The sequence below is a fragment of the Opisthocomus hoazin genome, chromosome 5, assembly GCF_030867145.1.
Source record: "Opisthocomus hoazin isolate bOpiHoa1 chromosome 5, bOpiHoa1.hap1, whole genome shotgun sequence".
In the NCBI taxonomy this organism is placed as follows: domain Eukaryota; kingdom Metazoa; phylum Chordata; class Aves; order Opisthocomiformes; family Opisthocomidae; genus Opisthocomus; species Opisthocomus hoazin.
The window spans coordinates 70,144,078-70,156,626 of record NC_134418.1 but is presented as its reverse complement, the minus strand read 5'-3'; the positions used below and the strand labels follow the sequence as shown (position 1 = coordinate 70,156,626).

Genomic DNA, 12,549 nt, shown 5'->3' with positions numbered 1-12,549 from the left:
AAGATAAACCATTACAATGGAAGCACACAGACATTCTTTAAGGACACATTTCAGAAGAGATTTTGCCATAACTTTTCCATTCTGTTCTTTCTGTGTATGAACAGTCCTGCAAGTTCAATGTAAACTTGAATGAAGAAGTCTGTCTTTGATTTATGTGCGGTTATTTAGTGCAACATTTTGTGGTTTGTTTATTTATATGCTTTTCAGGATAAATCACCATGAAATACCTGAACTTGGAAATTACGATTGAACTTATTTTTTATTTATCCAAAAGCTGCAGAGCCCTCACTCCTTCTCTCAACTTAGACCATTCAGCTTATGAGCTAGTGCTTTGCAGAGTGTGGATGCTAGGAGTTTTCAATTAGAGGGTCAGGAGCTTGTTGTAACTAAAGTGAAGGAGATTTGTGCCATAGTGAAGAATGGATCATATAAAAAGCCTAGAGAACTGTAGTGAGGAAACAGATTTTGAAAATTAATCTTGGAGGATAGATTGTTAAAAGAAAGGAAGTTATACTTCCAGAGTTCACTATAGTGTCAGAAAATACGTAATATTTCTTTAGTCCAAGTGATGGAGGATAAAGGTTGCATGCTTTTGTCAGGGAGTTTCTCAGCTATGATCCCCATTCATAATTTCTAACCACGAAAGGGCAATTAATTTCATGGGTCCATAACTTCTATTATCTTGAGATCAAAGCAGAACTTCTCTGAATGTTGACCCAGAATACCCAAAGTGTATCTTCTATGGATATAAATGAAGACATTCCAAACTTAATACATTTAATGTTGTCTAGGAAGGATAAGCAATTATTAATTTATTACCAAAGCTACAGTGGATAATATATCACAGAAGTAATATTTCACTCATAGAATACTTCAGGTCAGAAGGAATCAGCTGTTCACTTCCCTGCTCAAAGTGGGGCCAACCTCAAGGACAAGATGTAATAAATAAGTGCATAACTTGAAGATTTTTTTTTTTTTAATTCTTCCTAAAAAAAGAAGAAACTGACACACAAACCTGAAGGTGGTGAAGTCCTGAGAATTAGCAAGTATGGCAGAATATAATGGAGAATAATGTATGGTCAGGGAGTTCAGTGACGCAGTTTTTTTGAGGGCAAGGCTCCGTTGTGCTACTTAGTGCTGATGAAGACAAAGTAAAAAGAGAGATAGTTCAGTATGTTCATATTTGCAGTGCAAAAATTGATGGTGCTGAGGGATGGAACAAAAATATAAGCTACCTGCAGACTGAAGGAAGAGAGATACAGTAAGTATATGAAACAACAAGTATGTTTGAATTTATTTTTCATGTGGGTGTGCTTACTGGGGTTGAGGTTGAAGGAGCTTTTTTAATATTAAAATGTCAAAGTGTTTTTTCCTAAATGGTTGCTGACAAATTGCCTAAGGGTTTCTTTTTTTGTCTTTTTTTGTCATTGCAAAACTGTTCTGTGCTACAAATTATCAGGCAAATACTAATGTCTAGACTAGACATGCACATTAATGGAGTAGGAAATTTAGCCTATTTTAACTGTCAGCTTCTGTATTTTTCTGTAGTTCTTTAAATGAAGAATGAGGAGAGATGGGTCATAGTGAAGTTGAAAGACTTTTATGGACATGTATGCCTGAAATTATTAATGTATGTGTCTTCCTGCCACGGTGAAGCATGCGTTGCAAATTAAGCTGCGCAAGTGAAAGGTCTACTTTGGGATTTGTCCCTCTGTCCCTCCAAGGAGGTTATCTAACAAACTTGCACGAATGATACCTAGTTCAACCCCCTTCTAGGCAAAAATCAGTCTTATATATATGAATATTTCATCTGAGTGTTTGAACCTCCATTTGCAGTGCTGAGAAAAATATTTCTATGACCTCCCTAAGATATGTGCATTTACCAGGGGGATAAGCACTGCTTCTTAAATATCTTTTACCTTTTCCGTGTAAATGAAGCTGAATCTCTTGCTGGGGAAGTGTAACATTGAACCACTGCTTCACTTCCTCCTTTGGCATACCAGAAAAAAACGCATTGTGCTATAGAAATGTAGCTGTTCTACATTCGCTTTAGTAATGGAATGCAGCCTATGGTGTTGGTTTGTGTATATGTTTTTTTTTGCATGACGAAGAGGGGATGGAGGAGTAGGTGTTAAATTGAACTATATGGTTACAATTTGTTGTTCTCAGAACATGTCTGGCCAGGAAGTCATCTAGTACTGTTTTAATGTTCCTGAAAGGATGAATTCAACTTTTTGAGCAGGGAGATGTCCAGTGTAAGTAGGTGGATTTTATTATTTGTCATGAAACATTCCTCTAGGTACAAGAGTACTGGGTTTCATGAGAAGCTGTGATGACACATTAATCTTTCAGTCAAGAAGTTGTTAAAAAATCCTGCAAAATAAATCAACAGTAATTAACTGCTAACAATTTCTTACAGAACTTTTTCCAGCTTTCACTGATGTAATTCACGTGAATATTTTAATGGTTAATTTATCGAGTGGTTTTCCATGGTACAGTCAGTAGCCAAACTGAAGAAAAATAGAGGAAGAGAAACTCTGTTCACTCACAATCACAAAAAGAGTACAACTACTTCTTAGGTAGAATTTAAATGACGTAACTTTTTTCATCTTTTAATGTTTTTTTCCAGAATGATAAATCCCCAGGGCGTTCCACAAGTCGGTCGAGTAACATTTCAAAGGTATGTGAAATCCATGTCCCTTGTACTAAATTGAAAGAAAATTAAATTTATCAAATATAACACAATACTTTACTCCATGCATGTTCTGATGTTTTCTTTATAAACATCAGATTTTAAGTTTTTGCTGCCTAACATTATGGTTACCATGTAAAGTTCATCTTACATTATAAATATACATTTAGTCATTACTGTAATATGTATAATAATAAGAAATAAACATCAGTTGCACTTTTTTCACCTGTTTTCTACAACTGCTTAACGTTACATTAACACTTCGGCTGAAGATGGAATTACTGCTTGGTTTTTCTCCCCCTGCCCTACCCAAATAATAACAGCTGTAATGTGTAAAGCTGTGAATGTGCCAGCATTTTGGACTGAATTCCGAATTCCTTTTACAGGGATTTATGATTCACCGAAGAGAGGATTTTGTATCTAGATGCTTTTTAAAACGGAGAAGGGAAACTTTAGGAAAAGGCAAAATGTGATTTGTACTGGAGTTCTTTGTTTTTAACCCCCTTCTGTATTTTTGGTTTGGATGTGGCTGAAATCTATGCCAAAAAGCCAGGATACACAGGAGGTAAAAGAAAAAAACAATAATTGTTTAAATCCCAGCCTAAACCTCTGCCATGTGTTGTGTTTGTATCTAAAGATTAAATATTTTGCATCCAGTGCAAGCACAGTATCCTTAAGCCCATTCCCCACAATATTAATGTCTGTGGGGTACACACTGTAAAACTGTTTTCCCCTCAGAGCCATTAAAAAACCCAAACTGTGATTTTATTTTTTTTTTTTTTAATTACATAAACTAGTTATATGTTAGGTTCTACTCTTTCACATTAAGAAGGAAAAAAAATCAGGGAAAATATGTAGTAAGAGATTCAGCCATATCCTGAATATATTCTGACTTGCTGTCTATTTTTGAAAAGTATGCAGTTATATACTTACTAGCTTGATCATAGTGGACTGTATGTATTATTTTCACTAAGAGTTCTAAATACATGTCTATGGTTATAATTACTGTAAATCTATGTTGATTTGATATTACTTTTTCTGCTTTTAAGTCAGTTGCATGGGTTACACTGTGGCAAAGCATAAATGTATTCATTGACACCAGACACATGGCAGTGACTAACATTTATTTTGAAGTGATTTCTGCAGAAATCAGTATAGATGCTTGTTAGAAAGGGGTACTTGCACCTTTTTAAGCAGGAAGTTAGAAAGCAATTTCAGGCATGCACTTTATTTTTTTCTGATGTATAGCATCATTCATTCTTTTGGATCAATTTTTCTATGTGAAGCTACCTGCCAGTGAAGCTTCTCAAACGCTGAAAGACATTTGATTGCAAATCTGGTTTCCAGTTTGTTTTCTGATTCAAAATGCTTTTTTTGTAAAAAAGGAGGATATATGTGTGTGTATAGATATGTCATGTTAAAAGGGGTAAGGGAGTCAACCCTCCTGTTGAGTCTCCAGGTTTGGAGCAGACCCCCTTGTGTTCTAAACTCTCAGAGAGGAGTTTAGGTGTGGCTGGATCTACTCCTAGTCCCAGACTTGGTCAACAGTTTATGTCTAAAGGGTTAAGTGTGTAGCCACTTACCAGATTCAACTTGCCTGCCAGAGCCCCTCCAAGGACTTTCACTGAAACAGTTTTGCAAAGTTGAAACAATAGGTGATTTATTCAAGTGACAGGTATCACAGATTTGGGATTGCCGTTGGTAAATGCACTGTCTACAGAAATTGAGTTTAAGGTAATGGTTTAGTGCTTTAGGGGCTTTTTAGGGGCTATCCCCTCTTTCTTCTGTCTGATAAGATAAGCAGAAGTCAATTAAGCACAAGTCAATTGCTCCCTTTGTTAACTCCTCAGCTCTTGGCACCTGAGTCCGATCATGGCATTAACAAGTCCAGCAAGGCCATGACCACAAGATAGAAAAGCAAACACCTGTTTTTCCAAGTTAATGTTGCATGGCACAAAGGAATAGTAACAAATATTGCACCTCAAGATTGGAAGCTTCTAGGTGATGTAAAGTACATACCAAAGGCTAGAGTTCTGTGCGGTGTCGGATCTTGCACACAATAAAAATGTTAATTGACAGAAAAATTAGAAAGTCCTTATCTAAAAAGATAAATATCAATAATCAAAACATTGTTTTGATTTTGTATCTTTTACTGCTTTCATTTGCCTGTATGAATAAGCTAAAAAGGGTCAAATAGAGTTAAATTTTAATAGTTACTGTGTGTTCCGTATACCACCTTTGGCAGTACATGGAGCTCATACTCCAGAGCAGAGTAGACGCTCCCTGATATCCCTTGATTTTGTACCACTCTATTTGTGAAATGGAATAAGATTCTGCAAATACAGATTCATATTTCATACTGCTCTTAAATTGTTTATTCTGAGTACACCTGAGGTTTGCAGCGTATGCCTGGGCGATTTTGCCTACTAGGTACATTAACTCTGAATTATATGGTATTACAGATTAAACCAAATTGTTGAACATTGAATATGTCTTATCCAGACATAATGTGAAGGAATGGCTTTGGTTTAGTTTGTTGTCTACCTGATTTGAGTTAGTATATACCCATTCAATCTATAGATTTTAAAATCCAACATTCCCCAGAGGGGAAGAAAAAAATCAGCACTTCAACCTTAGAATTCACTTCTACTGTCCGTTGAGAGTGCGGAAATTTAGCATGTTGCAAAGACTTTTCTTCTCTTGCATAGAGGTTTCTGATAAGAATTTCAGTAATAAACTATTTTAGGCAAATGAAAGGACAAAACTTAAAATATTTAGATGTGATTTCAATACGAAATTATTTGCAAAGTCCACTGTAATACAGGTTCCTAAGTAAACAAAACAGTGGCTGGCCAATATGTTTCTGTGCATGAACTAGTATAAAATTAAGCCAACTGGAATATTTACAAATGATTTTCGTGTAACTATAAAATTATGTAGCTCTACCCGTGAAAGTAAATTTTTTTGACGTTCATAATGGAGTATTTCATCAACATGTCAGAAGTAAGGGAAAATCCTGAACTTCCATTCTGTTAACCTGACTCATCACCAAATCAATTACTATTTTATTTGTGGGAAGTGTACATGAACAGTGAAAACTGAGTGTAGTAGGGCTATAGCTCCCATTGCCTTGTGCCTGTAAGATGCCATGCTTTACCCCTCCTGCCCTTGGCACTCCCTTGCCACGCCTGAGCTGTTTTGCTCCGCAGGAAGGAGGGAGACGGAGTGTTTGCTCAAACCAATCTGTGATCCGTCTCTATGTTCTTTGGCAGCTCATTACGGTGACCTTAAATATCCCATGTGGGGTACCAGCTGAGCTAAATGCAGGTTTTTGAAAGTAATCTCGCATCATTTTATACTCTTACTCTTCCGTACTCTGCCCAATTCTGTACACCTGTTGCGTGGTACTCCTGACGGACAGTCAGCTGTGGCTGTCTGTGGTGAATATCTGCCTGGGACATTCGTTCATTCGCTTCAGCCTATACATCAATAAAACTGCCCTGGGACTCCAAGAGCAACTGCTTCAGCTGGGTTTCCAAAAGGAGGCAATTAGGAAAATGTATCAGTGTCTGATTTCTGCTGTGCTTCTGATAATAACTTAGACTTTTCCTGTAGACTCAATAAATCAATAAACAGGACTTCTTGTCTTCTGCCCTGCTTGCGTTGGGAGTAATAGATAATATTTGAGACTGATCTGTATTTCATGTTATCACGTAGTGACAAAGTGAAGCCCTAGTTACCAGCTATGGCTTTCAAAACCTATCTACTGTTATACATATAAATAAAAACACAGAAATATTGGAAATATGAGTTATGGACCAGCCTTGCTATTTTTAATTTTTTTTTCCTTTTTAACCCTTAGACTTTACTGTCTTCCACCCACTTCCCATGGTACTTGTAGTAGAGGCAACTTTATTATTCTTTGTAAGAGACAGTCTTGTTCTGAATTTCAGAATTAGAATTATCTTATCTGGCTGTGTTTAAAATCTAAGTAAATTAAAAACCTGACCTAGTTCATTGGCTTATTGCCACTGGTTAGTTCTGTCCATTGTAGATTTTTTCACTAAACTTTTTATGTCTTCCAAAATGTGTGTATAATTTAAGAGGAATGCTAGTCTGAGCAGGATCTGGTGGATTCACTTATTTCTGTTGTGGTTAACCAGTGGAACAAATCTTTGTTATGAATTACAGTCTATAGAGGTTATGCTTATATGTGTTTCTGAGGCTGCCTGGTTATGTTGAAATCCTTTCTGGAAGAAAGGTTTCTAACACATTGTAATTATCTTTCTGCATGTTAATTATGATTCAAGAGCTCCTTAGAGAAGGATGCTCTCTCAGCACTAAGATTTAAAATTCTCTGATGGGAACTTTGGGCTTATTTTTTCGGTGCAGAGAAACTCAGGCTTGGAGCAAATTGCTTGATTTTTGTTTTGGCTCAATTGCTTCTCAAAAGCCTGGAGCAGGTGTTAGAATACTTCTTATTTACAAGTCTCTGAAGCATCCATCTAGTAAAACTCCATTGAGTTACATCAGGAATAACTGAAAAAGAGAGAAAGGAAAGAACTTATTTTACTATATTTTCATGCAATTTCTATACTGATTTCTTATGTCAGGTTGGCCTTCTCTCTGTAAGATACAAATGAAAACCAAAAGGCAGCAGCATGTCAAAAAAGGGCCCACTAAAGTTTTAGATGAAAAATTTATTGTTGCCAATTTAATGATTGTTGATTTAAGCTACTCGATTTGTGATTTTGAAATATATTTCACTAACTAGATGTCAGTTTATGTCATGTGTAATATAATATTTTATCCTTTTAAATCGTAAATTTCCATTTCATCTCTTCCATTAAAATTTAATGTTCGTTCACATGGGTTTGGATATTCTTTATTTTTTCACCTTCTCTCAGTACAAGATGAATGTATGAAGAGTCCTGTATCACATTTTGGGTGATTTACGCAACTTGAAGCCAAACTCACTATTACACACTGTGCATTTTTTTTGGTGGGTGAGCATACCACCATGTCGTTGGCAGTGATACCAACAGAGAATGCATATCTTCTGTCTGGATTATTGTAAGCATAAATGATAGGTTTTATGGTGGAAAAAGCATAATGGAACTTAAATGTCTTTTTAAAGAAGCTTGTATCATGGACTTTGGTAGCCTGAGAGAGGATTGCAGCATCCCCAAGATACCTGTTGGGTGACTGAATCCTATAGAGCAATTGTGTGACCCCTTGCATTTTGCTACAGGGGATTGCACAGCTACAAGTTGATCCTGACTTGTTACTCCTACTATTCTTTGCCAGTTTCACACTAATCGTAAAGGACAATTCTCTTCCAGATTGCTGGGTTTTTTTCAAGAAAACTTAGAGCTCTCAAAAAAGAAAATAAACCCAAGAAAAAAAAAAGTCCTTGCTCTTGTAAAGTGTAAAATGTCAGCCTTCAAAAGTGCTGTTACAGTGAATAATATCCTGTATACAAAACTGGCATTAAAATACAAGTGTAAATGTTATTAGTCATCTAAATGATTCTTCTTGCTCATAAACAGAATCCCTAATATCAAAGATGAAGTCCAACCTAGCACTTAACTCTCATTATGATTCTGTTACTGTAAAAAACCACAGCACACAATAAACAAGTTAATGAAAAGTGTTTTGTTCATAAAAACATAAAGCAGAGAAAGGCAAAAACTAGAACTAGATACAATGGCATAATAACTATTGCTGCACATTTCTTCCCTCTTCATTGTGTTTTATTTCTTTGCCTAAAGAATACTTTGTGGCTTGTCTGTACAACTTATTCTTTGTTTACAATAAGCTTAACAAAAGACACGGCTGCATAATTTACTGAAGTCTGCCTGAAATTTGAATTTCTGAATAAAATGGCACTAAATACATCTCAGTTCCAGAGGGCAACCAATAGAAAATAATGCATTTTCAATTTATCCGTGAATAGAATTGACGTATTTTAAACTCGTGCTCTAGTGAGAGGGAATACATACAAAAATACGGCTGCATGTATACAATAATACATACAATTATACAAATTCTGTTTCATTAAATCACAATTCTTACCAGCAGTGTTGTCTGTGTATGCCTAAATGTGCCACATCCACACAGCCAGACAAAATTGCATAAATTTTTGAATTGTGTTAAGTACCACAAACTTTCCGTGTTTATCATAGAATCACAGAATGGTTTGGCTTGGAAGGGACCTTATAGATCATCTAGTTCCAGCCCCCCTGCCATGGGCAGGGACACCTTGCGTTAGACCAGGTTGCTCAAAGCCCCATCCAAAGCCCCCGTTCTAGGGAGGGGGCATCCACTGCCTCTCTGGGCAGCCTGTTATACAAGCTTACTGTCTGTGTAATGCCTACATATAATTTTCACTTCTGTAAAGATGATGTGTTATCACTGATTTCAGTCCTATCGTGTGATATGCAGTGCTGTACAGGCAAAGTAGATTTGATTTGTTTTCAGTGAATACGGTATACAAGTTGTGACATATGCTTATTGTTTAGTTTTCGGCAAGAATTATGATCTGTAACATACCTGCTCTGTATGTACTCCTGGAAATTTTTATATGGTATTTATTTTTTCACCATGGCACTCAGAGGCACATTTCAGGTCTTTGTCCTAAAAATAATGCAGTTAAGCAAATTTTATTTCTACAGTGATACAATGTTATTTTTTGCTGCAGTCTGAGGTTCCTTGCACTTCATGAAAATATGGTGTCTCCTGGTTTTCATAATGGTGCGTTGTCAGTGTGTCACTGTCTTTTGGCTTAATCGTGTTGATATTCTTTCTACAGCTGTTTTGTTCTGGTGCATTTAGGTTTCTCTCTTCCTTAGGGCTGGAATAAATAGATATCAAATACACACCAGAGATGTTAAAATATAATAATGATATCCTCACAGATGGAAATTAATCCAGTCTCTGTCCTTCATAGCCCATGAGACCAACTGTAGAACAGGGTGAGTGTGTGCACCCACACAGATACGCGCTCATGGGAGAATGGCAGGAATGTTGTATGACTGAAAGCTGTTTAGTATATAGAAACGTTTTGAGTCTTTAAGTCTTGCAGGTAGAGGGATATGTGGAACCAGATGCCCTCTTTGGAAGAGAAAGTCTAAATGATGTTCTCTGAATACTGATACTGAGTACTTTTACAATGAATATACTACAAAATCCAGTAACGAAGAAGGTGCCTGATTTGTGCTTCATCTTTCCTGCAGGCTAAATTTGCATTTAGCTCCTTCCAGACAGTCAAAAGCTGCTGGTCTCAGGGCTCTGCACCTTGTGTATAAAGACCTTTGTTTCAATTGCCTACATCTTTGTATTTTATTCTAACAACTACAAAACATTTTTATTAACAAAGTGATGATGCCTAGAAAGATGCATCCTTGAAGAGAATCATGAATCAAAAATATTGCATTGCTGCAGTACAAAGGCTTTTGCAAACTATAATCCATGTGATAATTCAAAGCTTAGCTAGCAGTGCTTCTATGTCTATAGAAAGAGTGGATTTTTGAGTAGAAACTCTACCTTTAAAATAAAGATTAACATAGATCAGTAAGGCAGGAGAAAAGGAATTAAAAAGTGTATTGAATCTCCAAGTCAAAGTTGTAACTGCTTTTGGTGGTTTCATTTTTTAAATAGTAGGATAGATTTGTCCCTTGCAATTTTGATTTTTACTTTGATGGAAAGTAAGCCTGCTTTAGTGATTTTGATTTTAAACCATTTTATAATAGGACCATACTGACTTTCAAAGGTGCTGAATGGTATTGTTGAGCAGAATCATAAGGCTATTTCTTCTCTTTCCTTCTGTGTTACTTTTCTCTTTATTCCTTCTCTTCAGAAGCAGGGGGAAAGAGGAGAAGGACAGGAGAGAAAGAAAAGAGTTGAGGAAGAAAAGTGCAAGGAATATTTAAAAAAAAAAATTGCGAAAGAAAATGGAACAGAAATTGAGTTACCAATTAATTTAATGGTAGCTGAAAGCCATCAGTCAGACTTTACCAACTTTGAGATCTGAGCACAAAGCAAGAAATACATCACAGAGGACCAAAAAAGAAAAAGAGGGGAAAAAAATCCCCAAACTCAAGACCTGCTCTCCCCATGTTTTAGCTGCCATCAAGACACACTTTGTAAGATACATCTGGCTTAGGTAATTTCCACCATGTTTTTGATCTTTTTAAACCTAACAAATTACCCAAATAAAAGTTTAGAAATACGGATGGTTTCCATAAAATGTTGCATTGTTTACAAAGCAGAAATTTTGAGCTGAAAATACAGAGATTGAATCTCCTGCTGAGCTTATTGCAATGCAAACTGCTCTAATCTTCTAGCGTATCCATTCCTTGGTGGGCCATTATTTTAATAGGATAGAGTTTCAGCTTTTTTACTATAGTGGCTGGTGGGATCTGGAGGATTCTGTGATGCATTGCTGCTATAAAGCATACTTAGTAGAGAGTAAAGGCATTAGTCATTCCCTGTCTGCCCTATCATCCCTCAATTTTCTGCAACTCTCTACTTAAGCAGTGTTGTAAGCTGAGTAGGTTTTTGAAATGCCTCTGGCCTTCCTTATTCAGAACAGAGGCATTAAAGGATTCATGAGCCTTTCTGATGATACCTATGAGGCCATTTTATATCAGCTGTCCATTACATCTTGTTTGTTATTGTAAAGCTTAACTCCATTCCTATATGAATGCTTTGCACTTGTGGAACGTGTTTTCACCCAGCTTTTCTGTTAGGTCAAAGCAGAAACCTTCTCTCTTAGGAAGAACACAGCTTGACTCATGCCCTTGGACTAGTTTCAACATGCAGTGTTAAGCAATAGATGGTCAGCGAGGACTCTCATTTTTTGCTATTATCAGGAAAATTCTATCAGAGCCTGAACACCAAAGTAAAGGCAATCTTGATTTGAAATTCTGATTGTTTTCATAAGTTGAATGTCATTCTGTCCCCTGTTCCTGTCTTTGTTGCAGTCTTTTAACACGGGAAGATGTGTGTGATATTAAAGTCCCCTTGTGTCAGATAAATGATGATCTCACTTGTCCCGAAAACTCCGTATTTACCAGTATACTGTTTGAAAACCATATACTACCAACTCCTGTTGAACATATCAGAAATAATTGTGGATAAGTGCCCTGTCATGTCAGTTAATTGAATTTCATATCTTTGACGAGAAAGTTCATATAAACTGGCCAAAACAGCAGGAGGTGGTGACTGGGGAATGTCTGTCTCCTAATAGCATTTTTGAAATGCCAAACCTAATCAGCTGGAGTTGGCATGATCCCTCAAGCATCTTCCTTGTGTTGATGACATAGAGAAAAGAGCTGCCTTGCTTATAAATGAATTGTCAGACAACTTTATTTTGAATTACTGCATTTAATTATGCTGCTGATGTAATTTGTTAAGATAAAATTAGTACAGTGCTTGTTTAGTTTTCCCATTCCGGTGAGCTGTACAACATAGCTGTCTGAAGTAGACGTTCATTTAAGGAATACTGTTTTTTAAAAAGTTCATTATTCTGTCTGCCAAGTGGAATTGGAGACCACAGCATCAATCTGATCCCTCCATTCAATAAATACAGTATCTCAAAATATTCAGTGTGCTAAATAGCAATATAGCAATGGGATAGCAATAATAGCAAAAACATCTGTGTGCTTGAGACTGTTTCCAACCTCTGTTGCTTATACATTCCCATAAGAGCTGGACCGATATGATGTGAGCAGAATACGTTCAAATGATCATGCTTGGTTTGTCAGATATAACTTCAAAATAAGCTTAATGCCACTTAAAGGATTTTGTATTTTGTCACTAAAACTAGCAGTAAAGATGATTAAAAATAATAGAAA

At 36.3% G+C, this 12,549-nt stretch overlaps 1 protein-coding gene across 7 annotated transcripts in view; it reads left to right on the top strand.

Annotated features, from left to right (window-relative positions):
- MARCHF1 (membrane associated ring-CH-type finger 1) overlaps positions 1–12,549 on the top strand; it is a 248,518-nt gene that overhangs the window by 193,997 nt on the left and 41,972 nt on the right. For all 7 annotated transcript variants that reach the window (XM_075421660.1, XM_075421657.1, XM_075421663.1 and 4 more), the window contains one exon: positions 2,630–2,680. In XM_075421660.1, coding sequence (XP_075277775.1) covers positions 2,630–2,680 — 51 coding nt within the window. The remainder of the gene's footprint in view (positions 1–2,629; positions 2,681–12,549) is intronic.